At 38.9% G+C, this 23,391-nt stretch overlaps 1 protein-coding gene across 1 annotated transcript; it reads left to right on the forward strand.

Moving 5' to 3' along the window:
* Nucleotides 1–453: 453 nt before the first annotated feature.
* Nucleotides 454–23,063, forward strand: LOC128644002 (embryonal Fyn-associated substrate-like; the record flags this gene model as incomplete). The annotated part of the gene is given in 8 exon segments (XM_053696768.1): nt 454–624; nt 626–769; nt 844–960; nt 1,373–1,486; nt 1,488–2,029; nt 2,031–2,340; nt 22,156–22,239; nt 22,408–23,063. Coding segments are annotated over 8 exon segments (1,902 nt in total), but the record flags the coding sequence as incomplete, so codon positions are not given.
* Between the last annotated feature and the right edge of the window lie 328 nt (nt 23,064–23,391).

Consider the following 23,391-nt stretch of genomic DNA (forward strand, 5'->3'; position numbering starts at 1 on the left):
ATAATAATTAATTAACTTTATTAAAAAGATAAATATTGGAAAATGTTTTGATTTTCAATATTTAACAATTAATTTCATACCCCTACACATCACAAAGAGGAAATCCTGTTCCATATTCCTTATTTTCTTCTTTAATAAATACAATTTTATAAATAACAGTTTTGGATCTTGCTTTTGTTATTTTATTTAACCAATTCAACACCATTCCCAATATATTTCTATATTTTTCAACTTATCAGGGACTAGTGGAGATTTCAAGCACTGGATATATATATATATATATATATATATATATATATATATATATATGTATGTATATATATTTATATACGTGTGTGTGTAGTTGTGTTTATGTATATGTAGGGTTGTTTGATTGCTGTCACTGAGAACTCCAAAAATTCCAAATTTAGACAATGAGAGACAATCTGGGATAAAAATGCCAGTAAATGAAAGTATTTTTTCTCTGTTTTTAAGGCACAGCTGGCTCAGGCTCTATATGATAATACAGCAGAGAGCCCAGAGGAACTGAGTTTTCGCAGAGGGGACGTCATGTTGGTTCTGGAACGAGATGCTCCAACCCTTGGAGGATGGTGGCGCTGCTCTCTGAGGGGGCAACAAGGTATTTGCACCTGGGAACAGACTGCGGCTTCTTACTGATACACCATCACAAGAGAATGAGTATCAAGCTCCACGTGCACTGAGGGCTCCAACAGATAAGGAGGAACCTCAGAGTGTCAAGGAGATACCACAGACTCTGTCAGAAACTGAGGTGAGTATCAGAAATAATTAATTGGGTACCCCATGTAAGGTTAGAGAGAAATTAAATATTTACTTCTTTTGTAGGTATATGAAGTCCCCCCAGTGGCACGACCCTGCCTCATTCCTCCATTGACTGGAGCTCAGGATGATATTTACAAATGTCCTCGTCTCATAGGGGCATTGGTGCAGAACCCACAAGAGGTATAAAACACCAGAAACTGCATAGTCACAGTCTATTAAGCTTTACATATATTATGTTTCTTTCCCCACGTTTTTGCTTTAGGTAAGCAATCATTGCATTTTTAATTACCTATATTTGGATTTTATCTTCCTCCCATGATTAAGATAGTGATGGCCCACAAGTTTAATTAATGAAATATATAATAATAAACTACTCAGCAATATATATACAAAATTACACAATGTGTACCACTATAAACTATCCAAAACTATCATGAACAGATATATTATGTTTTTATTCTCAGCCACACTTCCCAAGTCACCCTCACCAGGGGGCTGTGAAAGCTCATAGTGTCCTGACCTCCTGCTTTAGAAGTACTTGTCCTGTTTATCTCACAAGTGTTGACAGGCTCTATCATGCCTTTTTTTGCAGATATATGACATGCCTAAGTTACTGAGAGACTCCCAGAGTGCACCTGAGACATACGATAGTCCAGCATTATCGAGAGCTGTGGTATTGATGCCCCCGGAACCCATACCCAACCCAATCGGAGACAATTCCAGAGGATATTTATGATGTTCCTCCAATCTTTCATAGTCTACCAGATACAGAGGGTGATGAGGAAGATGGAGTGTATTCTATGCCATCAAATCTTAAGAGGGTATCAGGACTACAAAACCTATATGAGGCACCTGAAGATATACTGAGCACTGGTCATCCCTTAGAAACCCTAGAACCTCCTCATACGCACCGTCTTTCAATCTCAAGTGTTGGTAGTGCTCGGTCTGTAGATTCTGCAGGAAGCAGAGAGTCTAACTTGCCACCTTCCCTAGTTTTGGAGTATCGTAATGATGGCACATGCACACTAGAAGCCTTGAGAGTGCTCCACCATGAACTACAGAGAGCATTTCCTTTTGTGGATGAAGGATTAGAGGAGTTGGAGGCATCTAAGAAAGTAGACACTCTAAGGGATTTTATTGGCATGGCACATATAGCTTTACTCCGCTCTTGTCAGGCATCAGACCCCTCTCTTCACAGAGAGCTCTCTGGCCATGTGGAACAGCTTGAACGTGTCATGCGTGACATGCAAGGCAGGAGGGAAGCAGAATCCACTACCCAAAGTGGTACAAGAAGAAAGTGGATACATTGTAAGTCTTATCAATGCTAATGCTGCCCTTCTGTTCCCTCGCCCTCGACTGAGCTCAAGTGAGAGCCTCTCCCGCCGCCCACTACCTGCACTCCCCATTGCCTCTCCAGCCACCCACAGGAAGGGAAGCATTCAAGACAGACCTCTTCCACCACCACCCACGCTGTCTCATACACAGTTTAACAATGAGGAAACTGCTGACAGCGAGTATGAAAGGATACAGTGCAAAGACAATCATTATGTACATTTACAGGTAAGGAGCATTTTTATGTGGCTAAAACTCTTGTTATCATGTCCATGAACTTCAATGTATACAGTTTCATGCCTTATGGCGTAGATAGATACTTTCCAGGAGTTTTCAGACACTTTCCCTCCCTGCTGTCTTTACTTTGTTTATAACCCATTTGAAATTCAGTAGCAGCTCTGCTCAAGCTGAGAATGTGTTGTTTTCTTTATTATTAAATAAGAAGAAAAAGATTGTGACTTTACTCAATATGCTTTACTGTGGCCTTGGTCAGGGCTACCTGACCATGGCTATCAGACTCACGATATCCCTTGGGTTTATTAGATTATGACTGTAGCTTTAAGGGTCATTATATTTCACCTTCATGGGCCCATTTTCCTTTCATAAACAGACTAGAACATGTTGTGCTATGCTTTCCTCAGTCTGTGTGCCATTATGTTCCCCAGATTGCCCAGCCCTGCTCCAAAACACATCTTTGGTTTACCTGGGAATTATATTTCTTGTTACAGAAACTTATTTGAGGGATGAATTCCAAGCTTCTGTAAATGTATGTTTGCAGTTGCATAGCTGGGTGTTTTCTCTGCAAAGCATTGTGTGTTAGGACCAGTACTGAAAGAGTTAATAGCAGCAGCACTAAAGAGTTCATGGAGCTATAATGCTGAGCCATTAGGATTTACTGCACAAACAGCATTCTCTGCATCTCCAACCTTCTGTACAATGTTATTTTTATTTTATTTTTATACATGTTGGGGGGAGATATTGAGTTATTTCCTGACACATGACATTATGTTGTGCTTTTGCATATTCTCATATGAAAAATAAAATAACAAACAAACAGCCAGATTACGAGTTTTGCGTTATGAGGGGTGCGGTACTAACTTGCACGTTATTCTCACAGCTCACTTACCTACAGCGCTGGTATTACAGGTTTTTACAAACCCGGCCGTTAAAAGACAAGAAGTGAGCGTTGTGCTCCATACCGCACTCAATACCAGCGCTGCTTAAGTCAGCGGTGAGCTGGTTGTACGTGCTCGTGCATGATTTCCCCATAGACATCAATGGGGAAAGCCGGCTGAGAAAAAGTCTAACACCTGCAATAAAGCAGCGTAAAGCTCAGTAACGCAGCCCCATTGATTCCTATGGGGAAACACATTTTATGTTTACACCTAATACCCTAACATGAACCCGAGTCTAAACACCCCTAATATTACACTTATTAACCCCTATCTGTCGCCCCCCGACATAGCAGACACTGCATTATAACTTATTAACCCCTAATCTGTCGCTCCGGACATCGCTGCCACTATAATAAACATATTAACCCCTAAACCGCCGTACTCGCACCTCGCAAACATTAGTTAAATATTATTAACCCCCCTAATCTGCTGTCCTAACACAGCCGCCGCCACCTACATACATTTATTAACCCCCTAATCTGCCGTCCCCAACGTCGCCGCCACTAAAAGGGAGCGTCTGAGCATAATTTAGCTCACTTCAAACCCTAATACCAGCGCTGCTTATAGGTAGCAGTAAGCTGGAAAAACCGTGCTCGTGCACGAGTTTCCCATAGGAAACAATGGGGCTGAGCTGGCTGAAAAAAAACCTAACACCTGCAAATAAAGCAGCGTTCAGCTCCTAACCGCAGCACCATGTTTCCTATGGGGAAACACTCTCTAAGTCTACACCTAACACCCTAACATGAACCCTGAGTCTAAAACACCCCTATCTTACACTTATTAACCCCTAATCTGCCGCCCCCCGCTATCGCTGACACCTACCTTTATATTATTAACCCCTAATCTGCCGCACCGGACACCGCCGACACCTACATTATAGCTATGAACCCCTAATCTGCTGCCCCTAACATCACCCGACACCTATATTATATTTATTACCCCCTAATCTGCCCCCCCCCAACGTCGCCGCCACCTACCTACACTTATTAACCCCTAATCTGCCGACCGGACCTCCGCCGCCACTATAATAAATGTATTAAAGGACCAGTCAACACAGATTTGCATAATCAACAAATGCCAAGATAACAAGACAATGCAATTGCACTTAGTCTGAACTTCAAATGAGTAGTAGATTTTTTATAACAAATTTCAAAGTTATGTATATTTCCACTCCCCTTGTACCATGTGATAGCAATCGCCAATCACAAATGCATATACGTATAGTCTGTGAATTCTTGCACATGCTCAGTAGGATCTGGTGACCTCAAAAATTGTAAATATAAAAGACTGTGCACATTTTTTTCTAATGGAAGTAAATTGGAAAGTTGTTTAAAATTGCATGCTGTATCTGAATCATGAAAATTTTTATTTAACCTGAGTGTCCCTTTAACCCCTGAAACCGTCGCACTCCCGCCTCGCAAACATTATAATAAATTTAACCCCTAATCTGCCCTCCCTAACATCGCCGGCCACCTACCTACAATTATTACCCCCTAATCTGCCGCCCCCACAGTCGCCGCTACTATAATAAAGTTATTAACCCCTAAACCTAGTCTAACCCTAACACCCCCCTAAATTAAATATAATTTAAATAAATCTAATAAATTTACTATAATTAAAAAAAATATTCCTATTTAAAACTAAATACTTACCTATAAATAAACCCTAATATAGCTAACAATATAACTAATAGTTACATTGTAGCTATTTTAGGATTTATATTTATTATACAGGCCAACTTTGTATTTATTTTAACTAGGTACAATAGCTATTAAATAGTTTATAACTATTTAATAGCTACCTAGTTAAAATAATTACACAATTACCTGTAAAATAAATCCTAACCTAGTTACAAATACACCTAACACTACACTATCATTAAACTAATTAAATAAATTACTACCAATTATGTAAACTAAAATACAATTAAATAAATCTAAACTATAATACAAAAAAAATAACAAACACTAAATTACAGAAAATAAAAAAATTACAATAAGTTTAAACTAATTACACCTAATCTAAGCCCCCTAATAAAATAAAAAAGCCACCACAAAATAATAAAATGCCCTTCCCTATCCTAAATTACAAAGTAATCAGCTCTTTTACCAGCCCTTAAAGGGCTTTTTGAGGGGCATTGCCCCAAAGTAATCAGCTCTTTTACCTGTAAATAAAAATACAATACACCCCCCAACATTAAACCCACTACCCACATACCCCTACTCTAAAACCCACCCGATCCCCCCTTATAAAAAACCTAACACTACCCCCCCCTGAAGATCACCCTACCTGGAGCCATGTTCACCCAGCCCGGGCACCGATGGGCCAGAAGTGGACATCCGGAGTGGCAGAAGTCTTCATCCGATCGGGGCGCAGCAAGAGGTCTCCAAGCGGCAGATGTCTTCATCCAAGCGGCATCTTCAATATTTCATCAACCGGAGCGGAGCCATCTTGAATCCATCCGACACGGAGCCATCCCTTCTTACAGATGTCCTAAGGCCGAATGAAGGTTCCTTTAATGACGTCATCCAAGATGGCGTCCCCTCGAATTCCGATTGGCTGATAGGATATCTATCAGCCAATCGGAATTAGGTACGGAAAAAATCCGATTGGTTGATTTAATCAGCCAATCGGATTGAAGTTTCAATCCGATTGGCTGGATTAAATCAACCCAATCAGATTTTTTTTTGTATCTAGCCTTAGGGTTTATTTTTATTTTACAGGCAAGTTTGTATTTATTTTAACTAGGTAGAATAGTTACTAAATAGTTATTAACTATTTACTAACTACCTAGCTAAAATAAATACAAAATAAAACCTAACCTAAGTTACACTAACACCTAACACTACACTACAATTCAATACATTACATAAATTAAATACAATTAAATAAATTAAATGCAATTAGCTAAATTACAAAAAACAAACAACACTAAATACAGAAAATAAAAAACAAATTACAAGATATTTAAACTAATTACACATATCTAATAGTCCTATCAAAATAAAAAACCCCCCCCCCCAAAATAAAAAAATCCAGAGCCTAAACTAAACTACCCAATAGCCCTTAAAAGGGCCTTTTGCCCCAAAGAAATCAGCTCTTTTACCTGAAAAAAAATACAAACAACCCCCCAACAGTAATAACCCACCACCCACACAACCAACCCCCCAAATAAAACCCTAACTAAAAAAACTAAGCTCCCCATTGCCCTGAAAAGGGCATTTGGATGGGCATTGCCCTTAAAAGGGCATTTAGCTCTACTGCGGCCAAAGCCCTAACCTAAAAATAAAACACACCCAAAAAAACCCTAACATTAACCCCTGAAGATCACATACAGTTTTGAAGATCTGACATCCATCTCAACGAAGCCGGAGAAGTCCTCAACGAAGCGGGAGAAGTCTTCATCCAAGCCGGGAGAAGTGGTCCTCTAGACGGGCAGAAGTCTTCATCCAGACGGCCATCTTCTATATTCATCATCCGGCGCAGAGCGGGTCCATCTTCAAGACATCCGACACGGAGCATCCTACTTCTTCCGACAAATCTTCCAGAATGAAGGTTCCTTTAAGTGACGTCATCCAATATGGCGTCCCTTAGATTCTTGGATTGACGTCACTTAAAGGAACCTTCATTCTGGAAGATTTGTCGGAAGAGAGAGGATGCTCCGCGTCAGATGTCTTGAAGACGGACCTGCTCCGCGCCAGATGGGGTGAAGATAGAAGATGCCGTCTGGAGGACCACTTCTCCCGGCTTGGATGAAGAATTCTCCCAGCTTCGTTGAGGACTTCTCCCAGCTTCGTTGAGGATGGATGTCGGATCTTCAAAACCTGTAAGTGGATCTTCAGGGGTTTAGTGTTATGTTTTTTTAAGGGTTATTGGGTGGGTTTTATTTTAGGTTAGGGCTTTGGGCGCAATAGAGCTAAATGCCCTTTTAAGGGCAATGCCCATCAAATGCTCTTTTCAGGGCAATGGGGAGCTTAAGTTTTTTAGTTAGGGTTTTATTTGGGGGGGTTGGTTGGGTGGGTGGTGGGTTTTACTGTTGGGGGGTTGTTTTGTATTTTTTTCAGGTAAAAGAGCTGATTTCTTTGGGGCAATGCCCGCAAAAGGCCCTTTTAAGGGCTATTGGTAGTTTAGACTAGGGTTTTTTATTTATTTTGGAGGGGCTATTTTTATTTTGAAAGGGCTATTAGATTAGGTGTAATTAGTTTTAAAATATCTTGTCATTTGTTTTTTTATTTTCTGTAATTTAGTGTTTGTTTTTTTTTTGTAATTCAGCTAACTGTATTTAATTTATTTAATTGTATTTAATTTATGTAATTTATTGTAGTGTAGTGTTAGGTGTAGTGTAACTTAGGTAGGTAGTATTTTAGAGGTAAATTTGTATTTATTTTAGCCTAGGTAGTTTGTAAATAGTTAATAACTATTTAGTAACTATTCTACCTATTTAAAATAAATACAAACTTGCCTGTAAAAATAAAAATACAACCCTAAGCTAGATACAATGTAACTATTAGTTATATTATAGCTAGTTTAGGGTTTATTTTACGGGCAAGTATTTATTTTTTAAATAGGAATTATTTCGTTATTAATAGTAGGTTTTATTTAGATTTATTTTAATTATATTTAAGTTAGGGGTGTTAGGGTTAGAACTTAGATTTAGGGGTTAATAAATTTAGTATAGTGGCGGCGACGTTAGGGGCGGCAGATTAGGGTTAATAAATGTAGTAGGTGGCGGCTATGTTAGGGACAGCAGATTAGGGGTTAATAATATTTAACTAATGTTTGCGAAGTGGAAGTACGGCGGTTTAGGGGTTAATATGTTTTATTATAGTGGCGTCGATGTCTGGAGCAGCAGATTAGGGGTTAATAATTTTATTATAGTGTTTGCGATGCAGGAGGGCCTCTGTTTAGGGTTAATAGGTAGTTTATGGGTGTTAGTGTACTTTTTAGCACTTTAGTTATGAGTTTCATGTTACAGCTTGTAGTGTAAAACTCATAACTACTGACTTTTAAATGCGGTACGAATCTTGACGGGATAGGGTGTACCTCTCACTTTTTGGCCTCCCAGGACAAGCTCGTAATACCGGAGCTATGGAAAGTCCCATTCAAAATAGACTACAAAATAGACTTAAGCAATTTGCGTAAGTTGATTTGCGGTAAGGCATAAAAGTGTGCGGGGCCCTTAAATCGGCAAGACTCGTAATAGCAGGCGGTAGTAAAAAAGCCAGCGTTATGAGACTTAACGCTGCTTTTTTACTCATAACGCAAGACTCATAATCTAGCCGAAATTGTATAAGTAGACACCTTTATAGGCTAACAAAAGAGGATTTTTTTTGCAAGCTTTCAATTGTACTATGCTCCTTTCACCTTATACAATTTTATTATATTTTTCATTTAGTTAACTGGCTAAACGGTACCAAGAAACAAAAAAAATCTTCTCTTATGGAAGAAATTTATACATTGGATTCTGAAGTTTTCCTTATTTTTTTTGTGATTTGGGGCCTGTTGTTAAAAAACATATATCATTTGAGTGGGGTTACTCACTGAAATATGACTTACCAGTAGCTTTTTAAATTTTAAGCAGCAAAAAAAGCTCAAAAACAGCTTATCACAGAGGTGTAAAAAGGCTTAAAGGGACAGTGTATACCAGTTTTCATATAACTGCATGTAAACAGACACTGCTATAAAGAATAATATGCACAGATACTGATCTAAAAATCAGTATAAAACCTTTTAAAAACTTGCTTAGAAGCTCTCCATTTAAGCACTGGTGATGAGGTTAGGCTGGAACACCAACTGAAAAGGGCGGGAAATAGACATCCCCCCCTCGTTTTCATATGAAAAGACCAGATTACACAAACAGGCGAAGCAAGCAGAATCTGTACACATCAGTATACATCTGACACTTAAAGCGATAGTTTAGTCAAAATTAAACTTTCATGATTCGATACAGAATGCAATTCTAAGCACTTTTCTAATTTACCGCCTATTATCTTCGTTCTCTTCGTATCTTCATTTGAAAAGGCAAAGTATGTAAGTTTAGGAGCCGGCCATTTTTGGTTCAGAACCTGGGTAGCGCTTGCTGATTGGTGTCTAAATGTAGCCACCAATAAAGCAAGCGCTACCCCAGGGTGTTGAACCAAAAATAGGTTGGCTCCTAGGCTTACATTACAGCTTTTTCAAATAAAGATATCAAGAGAACAAAGAAAAATTGATAATAGGAGTAAATTAGAAAAGTTGTCAAAATGCAATGCTCTAGCCGAATAATAAAAGAAAAAAATGGGTTTCATATCCCTTTAAGGGTTGGTCAGGAGTCTGAAAATTAGCACAATGCTATTAAATATAAGCAAAAAACTATGAGTTACAAAAACACTCCAGGTGGGCTTATAAATGGATCATCAACAAAACATATACGCTATGAAAAATCTAGTGTGCAATGTCCCTTTAAGCAGCTGATCTCTAGTTCTTATGGTTGTAATGAGTCACGCACACACACGTACAGTATATAATACACATTTAAGGGACTGTTCCATCACTCATTTAGTCAACTTGTATCTCTTCAGGGGAGCAGTTCTTATTACTTTGACCTTTTGCCTTGCAGACTATAGTATAAAGTATATTTTAGTCTTCTCCTTTAAGGGATATAACGCATTATGCTTAATGTAAATCATAGCAATATGAATTATTCATCACATGAAGTTCTGCAATAGTAGCTCTCTTATTTAGCTGTGGGCACAGGCAGTGTTCATTTAGCAAGAAAACAAGTAAGTTGTTTGCAGTTTTTTAACATAATCTGTTTATTTTTATGTGTACTTCTATTTAACATTTTTCTTTTATAGTAAAGGAATATTGTTTCCTATCCCTTTAATCTACAGCCTCAGTCTCCACCCTTTTAAAACTGCAGTGGTCTATTTTTACAACTGCCCAGTGTAATTGCTCAGTGTAACAACCTGAGTCCCATACTGAAACTAAAGTTAGGAATAGCTTCTGATTTCACACCTCCTCTCTTCCAAGGCAACAATTTGTCAACCTGTAGAAAGTGGTACATATTCTGTATATGTAGAGCATGCATTTGTTCTGTTGTCTTTTACATTGTCTCTAGGCAATTTTTCTTTCTTTTTTGCTTGCTATCTACTTAGACAAATTGCTTCTTGATGATAATTTTGTGATTTTTTTTTCAGATTGGTTTATGGCCATCTTATATCTTCTTGTTTAGTTAAAGGGATAGTCTAGTCAAAAATAAACTTTCATGATTCAGATAGAGCATGCAATTTTAAGCAACTTTCTAATTTACTCCTATTATATTATTTTTCTTTATATCTTGTTATCTTTATTTTAAAAAGCTGAAAAGTAAGTTTAGGAGCCGGCCCAATTTTGGTTCAACACCTAGGTAGCGCTTGGTGATTGGATGGCTACAATTACACACCAATCAGCAAGCACTACCCAGGATTGATAAAAGGAGTAAATTAGACAGTTGTTTAAATTGCTTGCACTATCTGAATCATGAAAGTTTAATTTTGACTATACTATCCCTTTAATTATTCTCGTCCTTCTTTTCGTTTCAAATGATCTAGTTTGTCCAGTTGTTGCTAAACAGATATTCAGTTTGATTCTACATCAGGGGCTCGACAAACCCAGGAGCCAGGGAGTCATTGGCTCCTAGGATTTTACACATAGCTCCCTACTTTTTGGGTTATTCTGCATACATCTATATACAAATACCACTGTTTGGCTCCTAAAGTATGTCTGGCTCCTAATTTTTAAACACATTTGTCAACCTCTGTAAATCTGCATTACATGATGGTCTACCATGTCATTTCTTTTTCTGGGTAAATTTCAGACTCCATAGGCTATAGCTAGTTTACAAGTGGAGCGCTATTAAAAGTGTTTGCTAGATCGTCAAATTCTTTGAATGTCTAGTGCAGGGAGCATTATTAGCATACTCCTTATGCTCATATTGCTAGGGATGAGTTTAGTGTTTCATTCAAGGGCAAACCAAAATATTGCTATAAAAAATAGCATTTTTAAAGGGACATTCAAGTCAAAATAATATTTTATGATTCAGATAGAACATGCAGTTTTAGGACACTTTCCAATTTACTCCCATTATCAAATTTTGCACAGTCTTTTTATACTCACACTTTCTGGGGAACAAGATCCTACTGAGCATGTGCACAAGCTCACAGGGTATACATATACTAGTCTGTGATTAGCTGATGTCTGTCACATGATACAGGGGGCCAGAAAAAAAGGGAGAAAAAATAAATTTGAAATTCAGAGTAAGTGCTATTGCATTGTCTTTTTATTATGCACTTGTTAATTATGTAATTCTACTGCAATAAGTGGTCAATTTTCATATAACTGCATGTAATAGACACTTCTATAAAGAATAAGATGCACAGATACTGATATAAAAATCCAGTAAAAAAACGTTTAAAAAATTACTTAGAAGCTCCCAGTTTAGCTCTGTTAAAAAGGTAGTTGAAACACCCACTGCAAATGGGGGGGGGGAGCAGACCCCCCCTTCCCTCCCCCTTCCTTTGCATATGAAAGACTCTTTACACAAACAGGAGCAAGCTGGAGTAGGTATACGTCAGTATTCTCCTAAAGCTTTGGGGCTTGATTAGAAAATCAGAGCAATGTTATTAAAAAATAAGAAAAACTATACATTTAAAAAAAATAAGAAAATACCTGTATGGTCTATATAAATGGATCATCTACAACACATTTATGCAAAGAAAAATCTAGTGAATAATGTCCCTTTAAGACCTGAAGTAAACCATTATTACTAACAGTATAGCACAGAACTCCACTACCTGCACACCATTGATTTAGTGCACCCTCAGCTTAAAGGGACACTGAACCAATTTTTTTCTTTTGTGATTCAGATAGAGCATGCACATTTAAGCAACTTTCTAATTTACTCCTATTAACATTTTTTTCTTTGTTCTCTTGCTTTCTTTATTTGAAAAAGAAGGGATCTAAGCTTTTTTTGGTCAGAACCATGGAAAGCACTTGTTTATTGGTGGGTGAATTTATCCACCAATCAGCAAGAACAACACAGTGTGTTTACCAAAAATGGACCTGCATCTAAACTTACATTCTTGCATTTCAAATAAAGATACCAAGAGAATGAAGAGAATTTGATAATAGGAGTAAATTAGAAAGTTGCTTAAAATTGCATGCTCTATCTGAATCACGAAAGAAAATTTTTGGGTTCAGTGTCCCTTTAATAAACCCTTGGCTTACAGCTTAAGTGATATCCGGCATGAATTTTACCATTGTATCATGTCCGCTCGCACTTACATAAATATACCCCCTTGACATAAAGTGCACACAGATCTATCATGTAGCTTATTGTAATTATTGGACCTGCAAAGTCCAAGTGTAAGCAGCCCCATGGTGTGATGGGTAAAGTTAATGTCTGTTTTGATCTTTTCAGTTGTCTTTGAGTCTGTGCACATCCTTTACAACTGGGGTGTCCAATCTTTCGGCTTCCCTGAGCCACATTGGAAGAAGAAAAATTGTCTTGGCCCACACGTAAAATACACTAACGATAGCTGATGAGCTTAAAAAAAGGTCCGTGCATAATTTTCATGATATCTGCCACCACAGATAAGCAAAAAAGTCCTTGCATAATAATCCTAATTATTCGGAGGGTCTTTTAAAATTGTTGAGCAGGTCCCAAGTTTGTGATCACGGATAAAAAAAAAATTGCCAAAGCATAACATTTAAAGGGACACTCAATCAAAATTAAACTTTCATTATTCAGATAGAGCATGCAATTTTTAACAACTTTCCAATTTACTTCCATTAACAAAATGTGCACAGTCTTTTCAAATTTAAACTTTTTGAGTCACCAGCACCTACTCAGAATGTGCAAGAAAATGTGTGTATGCATTTATGAATGGCTGATGGCTGTCACATGGTACATGTATGCATTTGTGAATGGCTGACGGCTGTCACATGGTACGTGTATGCATTTGTGAATGGCTGATGGCTGTCACATGGTACAGGGGGAGTGGAAAAAGACATAACTTTTAAAATTTTCAGAAAAAAAATCTACTACTCATTTGAAGTTCAGACTAAGTGCTATTGCATTGTCTTGTTATCTTGCATTTGTTAATTATGCAAATATACTGTGTTGACTGGTCCATTAAAATTAGCAGCTTTACTCTCCAAACCTCTTTTAATAGATTTTCCAGTTTCTTCCATTAGCCTTGCTATAGTCTGGTGAGACAAACTGATTTTAGAAATATATTTTTTATCAGGACAAATTATATCTGCCACACTTTTCATACATTGCTTAATAAACTCACCATCAATAAATGGTTTTGATTTTTTTGCTATAACTTTAAAAAAAAAAAAAATTTGTTGAGAAGACAGACTTTTTTTTCCAGTTCCGCTATTTTGTCCTTATGACACATTCCTTGATACGCACCGAATTTGGCAGCATGTTGTTGCATATAATGCCTTTTCAAATTATAGTCTGAAAACTGGCACAAATTTACTACAAATTAAGCAGAGTGCCCTACTATTTGCCTCGATAAAAAAGTAGTCAATCTGTCCCCTTTTCATTGCACAAACTTCCGTCATCCGTAATTTTTCTTTTTTTTGGGTTCTGTTTCATTTAGGACATTGTGGAAGCCATGCAGAAATGAAAAAAAATAATAGATAAGCAACTATATTTACTTTTATTATTAAAATTAATAGACAGGAAAATAGAAAGCAACCTATACGAAGGTAGGTTGAAATATTATCCATAATCGCTGTGTTTTAATTGCCAAGTCACCACAAGCACACGTAACGTCTGATGGTGTCAATTCGACTGTCCGTGCTTGAAAGATAACACTGAAAGCCGCACACTGCCTTAAAACTGAAGCCACACATGCGTACAAATAGCAAAAGCGTTCTGTGCGCGGCAACGCTATGCCTAGTACAGAATACCTTGTCAAAATTCATTTTACGTGACATTGCAACAGAGTCCTCTCGCTCTTTATTTTAGTAGTTCATTTGAAAGTTTTTTTGTTTCTTCCAAAAAAAAAAGTTTACAAATTTGTGTTGGGCCGCATTCAAATCCATCCTGGGCCGCATTCAAAGCCATCCTGGGCCGCATTCAAAGCCATCCTGGGCCGCATTCAAAGCCATCCTGGGCCGCATTCAAAGCCATCCTGGGCCGCATTCAAAGCCATCCTGGGCCGCATTCAAAGCCATCCTGGGCCGCATTCAAAGCCATCCTGGGCCGCATTCAAATACATCCTGGGCCGCAGGTTGGACACCCCTGCTATACAATGTAATATGATTTTCAATATTGTTGTCTTTACCTGGAACCTCACATAACCACCTGTCATCCCTGGATGTCCTTTATACAAGTTCCATTGCACAAGATTAGGTATTGTTAGCTGTTGAGACATAATCTTGAAGTAGATATTTACGTTCTTTTAGTCATCCGTGAAACACGTGACCTCAGATTTGTGTAACCGACTATCTTTTAGAAGAAAAACGTGCGGAAATGTACTGTTTTGTTTTAGCTGTTTATTTCCTTTTTAACTGATTACTGGTAACCTTGCTACGTGTTTATCATCATGTGACCTATGTTTAATTCGGTAATGCTATGCTCCAAATGCTAAAGTTTAGCACTGCGGATATGCTACTGTTAGGGTTAATACATCTTTTATGTGGAATAAATTAATGAGTGCTTTCTTTAAATCATAGTAAACTGACACTCCAGAATTTGCAATTATATTCTTTTTATTCTATAATTTCTCTTTTTTCTATTTCCACTCCCACTGCATCATGTGACAGCCAACATCCAATCACAAATGCATATATTCTGTGAATTCTTGCACATGCTCAGTAGGAGCTGGTGACTCAAAAATGTGAATATAAAAAGACTGGACATTTTGTTAATGGAAGTAAATTGGAAAGTTTTTTTAAAATTGCATGCTCTATCTGAATCATGAAGTTTAATTTTGATTAGAGTGTCCCTTTAATGCCGTCACTGTTATCAGCAGTAGTCAATCCCTGACCGTGCTCTAAAAGGGATTGTCTACACTAAAATATTTATTGTTTAAAAAGATAGATGATCCCTTATTACCTATTCCCCAGTTTTGCATAACCAACACTGTTATATTAAAATACTTTATACCTCTTTGATTACCTTGTATCTAAACCTCTGCAGACTGCCCCTTTATCTTTATGCTATTTACAGACTTGAATTTTAGCTAATTAGTTTAAACTCATAAATAACGCCACAGGAGTGAGCACGTTATCAATATGGTGCACATGAACTAGCAGTGTCTTGCTGTAAAAAGCTATAAAAATGCTCTAGTGGCTTAGAGACAGGCAAAAATGTATCTGCAATAATTGTGCATGTTACCAGCTAATCGTATGGTAGAAGGTTGCTTACAAATTAATAAATAAAGATAAAGGAGTATAAGTATAAAAATAAATTTTAGAGGGACAGGAAAAATTGTTCTATTTTTTTTTCTTCAATTAATCCATTTTAAACATTTCAAGAGCAAATAAAAGTAACTTTAATGTTCCTTTAAGACAATCTAAAAAGACAATCACCTAGATTACGAGTTTTGCGTTAGAGGCTATGCGGTGCTAACGAGCAGTTTATGCTCACCGCTCACTTACAGACATCGCTGGTATAACGGGTTTTTACAAACCCGGCGTTAACCGCAAAAAAGTGATTGTAGAGCAAAATTTTGCTCCACATCTCACCTCAATACCAGCGCTGCTTACGTTAGCGGTGAGCTGGCTGAACGTGCTCGTGCACGATTTCCCCATACGAATCAATGGGGAGCGCCGGCTGAAAAAAAACCTAACACCTGCAAAAAAGCAGCGTTTAGCTCCTAACGCAGCCCTATTGATTCCTATGGGGAAAATACCTTTATGTCTACACCTAACACGAACCCCGAGTCTAAACACCCCTAATCTTACACTTATTAACCCCTAATCTGCCGCCCCCCGACATCACCGACACCTACATTATATTGATCAACCCCTAATCTGCCGCTCCGGACACCGCCGCCACCTACATTATACTTATGAACCCCTAATCTGCTGCCCCCAACACCTACATTATATTTATTAACCCTTAATCTGCCACCCCCAATGTCGCCACAACCTACCTACATTTATTAACCCCAAATCTGCCGCCCCCAACGTCGCCGCCACTGTACTAAATTTATTAACCCCTAAGTCTAACCCTAACACCACCTAACTTAAATATAATTTAAATAAATGTAAATAAAAATAACGATCATTAACTAAATTATTCCTATTTAAAACTAAATAGTAACCTATAAAATAAAGCCTAAGCTAGCTACAATATAACTAATAGTTCCATTGTATCTAGCTTAGGGTTTATTTTTATTTTACAGGCAAGTTTGTATTTACTTTAACTAGGTAGAATAGTTATTAGTTATTAACTATATTAACTATTTAATAACTACCTAGTTAAAATAAGACAAATTTACCTGTAAAATAAAACCTAACCTAAGTTACAATTACACCTAACACTACACTATAATTAAATTAATTCCCTAAATTAAATACAATTAAATACAATTAAATAAAATTATCTAAAGTACAAACCCCCCACTAAATTACAGAAAATAATAAACAAATTACAAGATTTTTAAAATAATTACACCTAATCTAATCCCCCTAACAAAATAAAAAAGCCCCCCAAAATAAAAAAGCCCTACCCTACACTAAATTACAAATAGCCCTTAAAAGGGCCTTTTGCAGGGCATTGCCCCCAAATCCCCCCCCCCAACATTAAAACCCACCACCCACATATACAACCCTACTCTAAAACCCACCCAATACCCCCTTAAAAAAAACTAACACTAACCCCTTGAAGATCACCTTACTGGGAGAAGTCTTCACCCAACCGGGCCGAAGTCCTCAACGAAGTCGGGAGAAGTCTTCATCCAAGCCGGGCGAAGTGGTCCTCCAGACGGGCAGAAGTCTTCATCCAGACGGCATCTTCTATCTTCATCCATCCGGCGCGGAGCGGGTCCATCTTCAAGACATCCGGCGCGGAGCATCCTCTTCCATCGAAGTCTTCTTACTAAATGATGGTTCCTTTAAGTGACGTCATCCAAGATGGCGTCCCTTCAATTCCGATTGGCTGATAGAATTCTGTCAGCCAATCGGAATTAAGGTAGAAAAAATCCTATTGGCTGAACTTCAAGGTAGAAAAAATCCTATTGGCTGTTCCAATCAGCCAATAGAATGACAGCTCAATCCTATTGGCTGATTGCATCAGCCAATAGGATCTTTTCTACCTTAATTCTGATTGGCTGATAGAATTTAACTAGTGTTTGCGAGGCGGGAGTGTGGCGGTTTAGGGGTTAATATATGTATTATAGTGGCGGCGATGTCCAGTTCGGCAGATTAGGGGGTTAAACAATTTATTATAGTGTTTGCAATGTGGGAGGACCTCGGTTTAGGGGTTAATAGGTAGTTTATGGGTGTTAGTGTACTTTTTAGCATATTAGTTATGAGTTTTATGCTACAGCGTTGTAGTGTAAAACTCTTAACTACTGACTTTAAAATGCGTTACCAGTCTTGACAGGAGAGGGTGTACCGCTCACTTTTTTGTCAGACTCGTAATACTGGCGCTATGCAAGTCCCATTGAAAAAAGAGGATACGCAAATCATACGCAGTGGATTTGCGGTATTTCCAAGTCTGGCCAAAAAAGTGAGTGGTACACCTGTACCTTCAAGACTCGTAATACCAGGGTGCGTTAAAAAGCAGCGTTGGGACCGGACAACGCTGCTTTTTAAGCCTAACGCACAACTCGTAATCTAGCCGAATGGCTTTGTGGTATGTAACTTCATTCATTACTTTTGGGAATTCAGAACCTGGCCACCAGGAGGAGGCAAAGACACCCCAGCCAAAAGGCTTAAATACCTCCCCCACTTCCCTCATCCCCCAGTCATTCTTTGCCTTTCGTCCCAGGAGGTTGCAGAGAAGTGTCAGACGTTTTCGATAGTCTCTTATGGAGGGTAGTACTCATCGGCATGGGACTGGAGTTGTCAGCCTCTCAGTGAGAGCATGGGTGAAAGTTAGAGTCCGGATATGCAGGGAGAGTCTTTCTGCAAAACCATCCCGACTCATATTAACTGCTCCACAACTAATCAGTGTTGACGAGTTTCGCTGCCTGCTTTTTTCTCTCAAGTCCATGGCAGAAGCAACACTGTCACACTTGAAGGGCCGTGTTCCTGTTCCACGGCGTAGATTCCGGTAAGATTGTTTCATTTTACTTTCATCATGAATGTATTATAATTACAACTGTTTATCCATTTGTTATGTGCATCTGTCTGCTACTGTGTAGTGTTGTTTCCTTCGGGAACTTTCTTCTCTGGAATTGATACTTGCGATTTTGTGGTCGCACTGTTTACAAAAGTCTGTCTGACTGTTCTTTATCCCTCAATCTCGGAGGAGACTCTTTGTGGCCTTGACAGTGCTGGGGCCCTTGGTTTCAGGCTGGTCCTGACTGGGTACAAATCCTTCTGTCTTTGAGGCCTAGTTCAGACACGTGGCGCCTTTTTATGTCTGGTTGGTCGCCTAGTGATAACAATATGATTTGTGTTGTTTTCTTGTTTTATTTTACAAGCTTCAACTATCGGACTTGAGGGTCCGTGGTTGCTTAGGGGCATGGGGGATTGGGGCCGGGACTCCGTTGAGATCTGCAACAACATGCTCAGTCGTTTCCGTATGAAGGATCCTTCATACCGCCGTTCTTACGGTTTTGCCTTTCATTGTCTCTTTGGAAGTGTCCTTTTAGGACTTGCTCCTTTTAGAGGTTCTCTTCCTTTGGGTTAAGACTTTCTGGACTTTGTCTGGATTTTCTGGCGGCTTTGGCCGCTTAATTAGGAAGTGAAGGCCGTGAGGCTCTGTCTTCCTTCGGGATTTAGTCGTCTCCATATTAGGGGCGATAGGAGGTGTTTGTCTCTTTTTCCAAGCTTTTGCTTAGGGGATGTCTTTCTGCCTGGGTTCAAGGAGATTTGCATTCTTCTCCCTTGGGTGTGGTCCTCTGGAACATTAATCTGAAAGGATTATGGAAACTAGCCTTTCTTTCTACTCTCTTTAGGGTGACTTTGTTCTTGTTCTCATTTCCCTTAGTGCTGCCTCTTGGGGCCTTTAGGCTCTAGAGAAATTGCATGACTTTGTTGCGGCCTAGCACCTTGTTGGGGGGGTGTTGACCTCCGGCTAAGGGTGTTCTCTTCCCTTTGGCCGGGAATTACGAGTGAGTCCTGTACCCGTTCTCCGGGTTTCCCAGTTTTCATCCCCCGTGAGGTCTGATTGCTTCAGATGGGGTATCTTGTGTTCCCTGGGGGTGTCGTTCGTTCTAGGACGATTCTGGGTCCCAGGTCCAGGGTTCTTGTCTTGGATCCTATGATCCTGTGGACTGATTCGGGACAACCCAGTTTTTTCAGAGACCCTATGTTGCGACATAAGGGCTAGCTCATTGGGCTTGCAAGCAGGAAGGCCAGAGTTCACATCTACCTTCGTGTACTGGTTATGAACGTTAAGGCCTGACTTGTCCTTTGGACGGAGTATGCTCCTCTTCATGGGGAGTTTTTTCTCTGTTGGGTCAACAGTGGTGTCTGGATGATTTTTTCATTTGGTCCGTGTTTTGATCATACTATGGCTTCATGTCTTGTGGACATGTACGCTGTTATTATCTGTGCCCTTCCCTTTTGAGGGGATAGTTTGTCTTCCTTATGAGCTGAGGTTTCCTCTCTCTGGAGGGTCTTTGTCCTGCCCTGTGTGTAGGAGGTTGGATCAGGTGGCTTATTTCTGTAAGGGGCAGCAACTGCTGCTCTGTAGTCTCTGTTCCACCTGTTGGAAATTAATCTCGCTACGTAGAGACTGTCTAAGAAAGTTTTGACAGGTCGTCCTACGGATCTATTGCACTTTTCTCTGTTCCAGGTCCTAGGGGGTTCTCCTTGGGAGTGCCTTATTTTGGAGGAGCCAATTGGGTTGGCACCCGAGCTTTGTTGGGGTGAGTGAGTCCCCCCCCTTTTTCCTTCCATTCCCTAGGGGCTTGTGGTTGGAGTCTTTCTGTCCTCCCCTGTCTATCAGACTTGTCTGTCGCTTGGGCTGGTCCGGTGTTGGAGCAGGATCTGAGATCTGTTGCTCTGCTATTTTGTCCAAGGAGCATTCGAGGTACGGTAAGCCTCTTTGAGGTTTCTCCTTTCTCCACGTTCAATATTTGTGGGAAGGACTGGCGGCTTTTAGATAGCCTGCAATGTTATACGCTAGTTGTTTTCCCAAAAGTAATGAATGCAGCTGTGGACTCTTTCCATTTATGAAGAATAACTTAAATTATGCTTACCTGATCATTTTCCTTTCTTCAGATGGAAAGAGTCCACAGCTCCCCTCCAGTATTTTTCTGTGGGGCGTCTGTTATTTTTTTCTTCTGGCACCTTTTCACCCTCATATTTCTCCTACTGTTCCTTGTTCCCTCGGCAGAATGGGGGATGACGGAAGTGGGGGAGGTATTTATGCATTTTGGCTGGGGTGTCTTTGCCTCCTCCTGGTGGCCAGGTTCTGAATTCCCAAAAGTAATGAATGCAGCTGTGGACTCTTTCCATCTGAAGAAAAGAAAAATATCAGGTAAGCATAATTTAAGTTTTTTCACAGAACATTTTGTCAGGCAGGTGGAATTATGAAGTAGCCAGGTGGGGGCAGTGTAGTCACATTTTCTGTTATTTATAAAAGTTACTCAGGCTATCCAAAACACAAATGAGTTTATATAATTTAAAAATTAGCTTAATATTGGCTAACATTTTAGCCAGGTGGTGTGCCCATTAAACAGGTTCTAGGGACACTGACTATGCAAGACTGTTACTTGGTCTTCCCTTATGTTCTCTGAATTCTGTAGGTTTATATTTTGTCACAGATCCACCAGTTCCTAAATTATATTATGATTTTTATAGATTTAAACTTAAAGGGGCATAAAACCCAAAAAATTTCTTACATGATTCAGATAGATCATATTTTAAACAACTTTCCAATTTTATCATCAAGGTTGCTTTTTTCTTTGGTATTCTTTTTTTAAAGCTAGGTACGGTTAAAACTTATTTCTAAAACATTGAAAACCGCCTCTTATCTCAGTGCATTTAGGTAGTTTTTCAGATTTAGACAGTGCTAGTTCATGTGTGTCAGATAGATAACATTGTGCTTGCTCCCATGGTGTTATTTAAGAGTCGGCACTGATTGTCTAAAATGCAAGCCTGTAAAAAAAAACTGAGATAAGGGGGCAGTTTGCAGAGGCTTAGATACAAGGTAATCACAGAGGTAAATAGTGTATTAATATAACTGTTGGTTATGCAAAACTAGGGAATGGGTAATAAAGGGATTATCTATCTTTTTAAACAATAACACTTCCTTTAAACACTAAATACATTTTAAAAGCATGGTATTAAGATTATTCCCTGCCTTATGCTGGTCATGGGTGTTGTCATGTTGAAATTTAACTTTCATTGCATTCCAGTGCTGATATACGTTTGCACATGTGCAGCAACTCTTCTTAAGATACCTGCAGTTGAATCTAAGTTCAAAAATGGCAGCACCCATGATTAGAGGGAGGTGCAGGAAATGTATTTAGTGCTTAATGTCCCTTTAACAATAAGGGTCTTTCACAAAGAAAAAACTATATTATACATCTAAAAATATGTAGAGAGCAAAAGACGTCTTGACCTTTGCTATGTACTCTGAAAGGCACAGACTACATAACCTGTTTCCTAAACAGAATTCTTCAAGAATAAAAAAATCATTTATTTCAAGTCTAATGTTTTGTTCTATTTACCCTGCACTCAAACTCCCACTTGTTTCTCCTAGGAAAGGGTTACAGCTCAGATTAAACCAAAACCTGGAGAAAAACATGCAGATGCTGATCTTAGCAAATTAAAGGCAAATAATGAGGTATGTAACATGCACATTCAATGGTAATAGTCTAGAACAGACACACTTTTAGAATTAGTTATGAGTATTATTTGGTATAGTACTGTGGCTCAGTATATGAAATACTGCAGGATAATTAGTTAAATATTTAGGTTTAAGCACCTTGACCCATACAGTTTCTTATTGCAGATTGCGCTGAGTCCTGATCCCTCAGAAGAAGACCTCCACTTGTTGCGTTTCTATGCAGCTCAGAGCCACGGACACCTAGAAACACTTCTATCCTACGTGAACACTTTCCTAGATTGTGCTAGCTCACAGCCCCCACGTGTCTTTGTGGGACATGGGAAACAGTTGGTGATTGCAGCACACAAGCTGGTTTTCATTGGCGATACACTGGGGCGTCTCCTTAGTTGTGGCCAATTACAGTCTCAGTTAGCAGGGGAGTCAGGAGCCTTGTGTCAAGCACTGAAAGAAGTGGTGCTTGCAACAAAGGAGGCAGCTGCGCTATACCCTTCCTCTTCAGCTCAGAAAGCCATGGTGAGCAGCGTTTCTGTACTCTGTACCTACGCTCAAAGCTTCACAGATCTGTTGAAGAGTTTAGCTAGTTGAAAGAGTAACAATAAAGTATCCTGTATGGTCATATGATAATCTACCTTAGAATATGGGAGCTGAGGGCACTCTCTGAGCATTTGACATGTGGCAGAATACAGCTAGCTGAGGGACCATGCCACCCTTAAGACTTTAAGTTGTTTTTTTTTATATGTTTTTAACAAATTATTTATTTTGTATGATAAGGGCAGAGTGAAAGATGTGTTTTCTAAATAATAAAACGGTACAACTCTTAATATGTCCTGTCTTTAATACATGAGATTCAACATGGGAAAACCCGTTTAAGTGTCAGTATATCTGCAATTAATGGGACATAAAACCCCAAACAATGTGCTCATGATTCGGATAGATAATACAATTTTAAACAACTTTCTAATTTACTTCTATTATCTAATTTGTTTCATTCTTTTTGTATCATTTGTTGAAGGAGCAGCAATGCTCTACTGGTTTCTAACTGAACACATGGGTGAGCCAGTGACAATTGGTATATATATGCAGCCACCAATCAGCCGCTAGAACCTGGGTTCTTTGCTGCTTCTGAGCTTACCTAGATAAACCTTTGAG

Source organism: Bombina bombina, unplaced genomic scaffold (assembly GCF_027579735.1).
Source record: "Bombina bombina isolate aBomBom1 unplaced genomic scaffold, aBomBom1.pri scaffold_666, whole genome shotgun sequence".
Classification (NCBI taxonomy): Eukaryota; Metazoa; Chordata; class Amphibia; order Anura; family Bombinatoridae; genus Bombina; species Bombina bombina.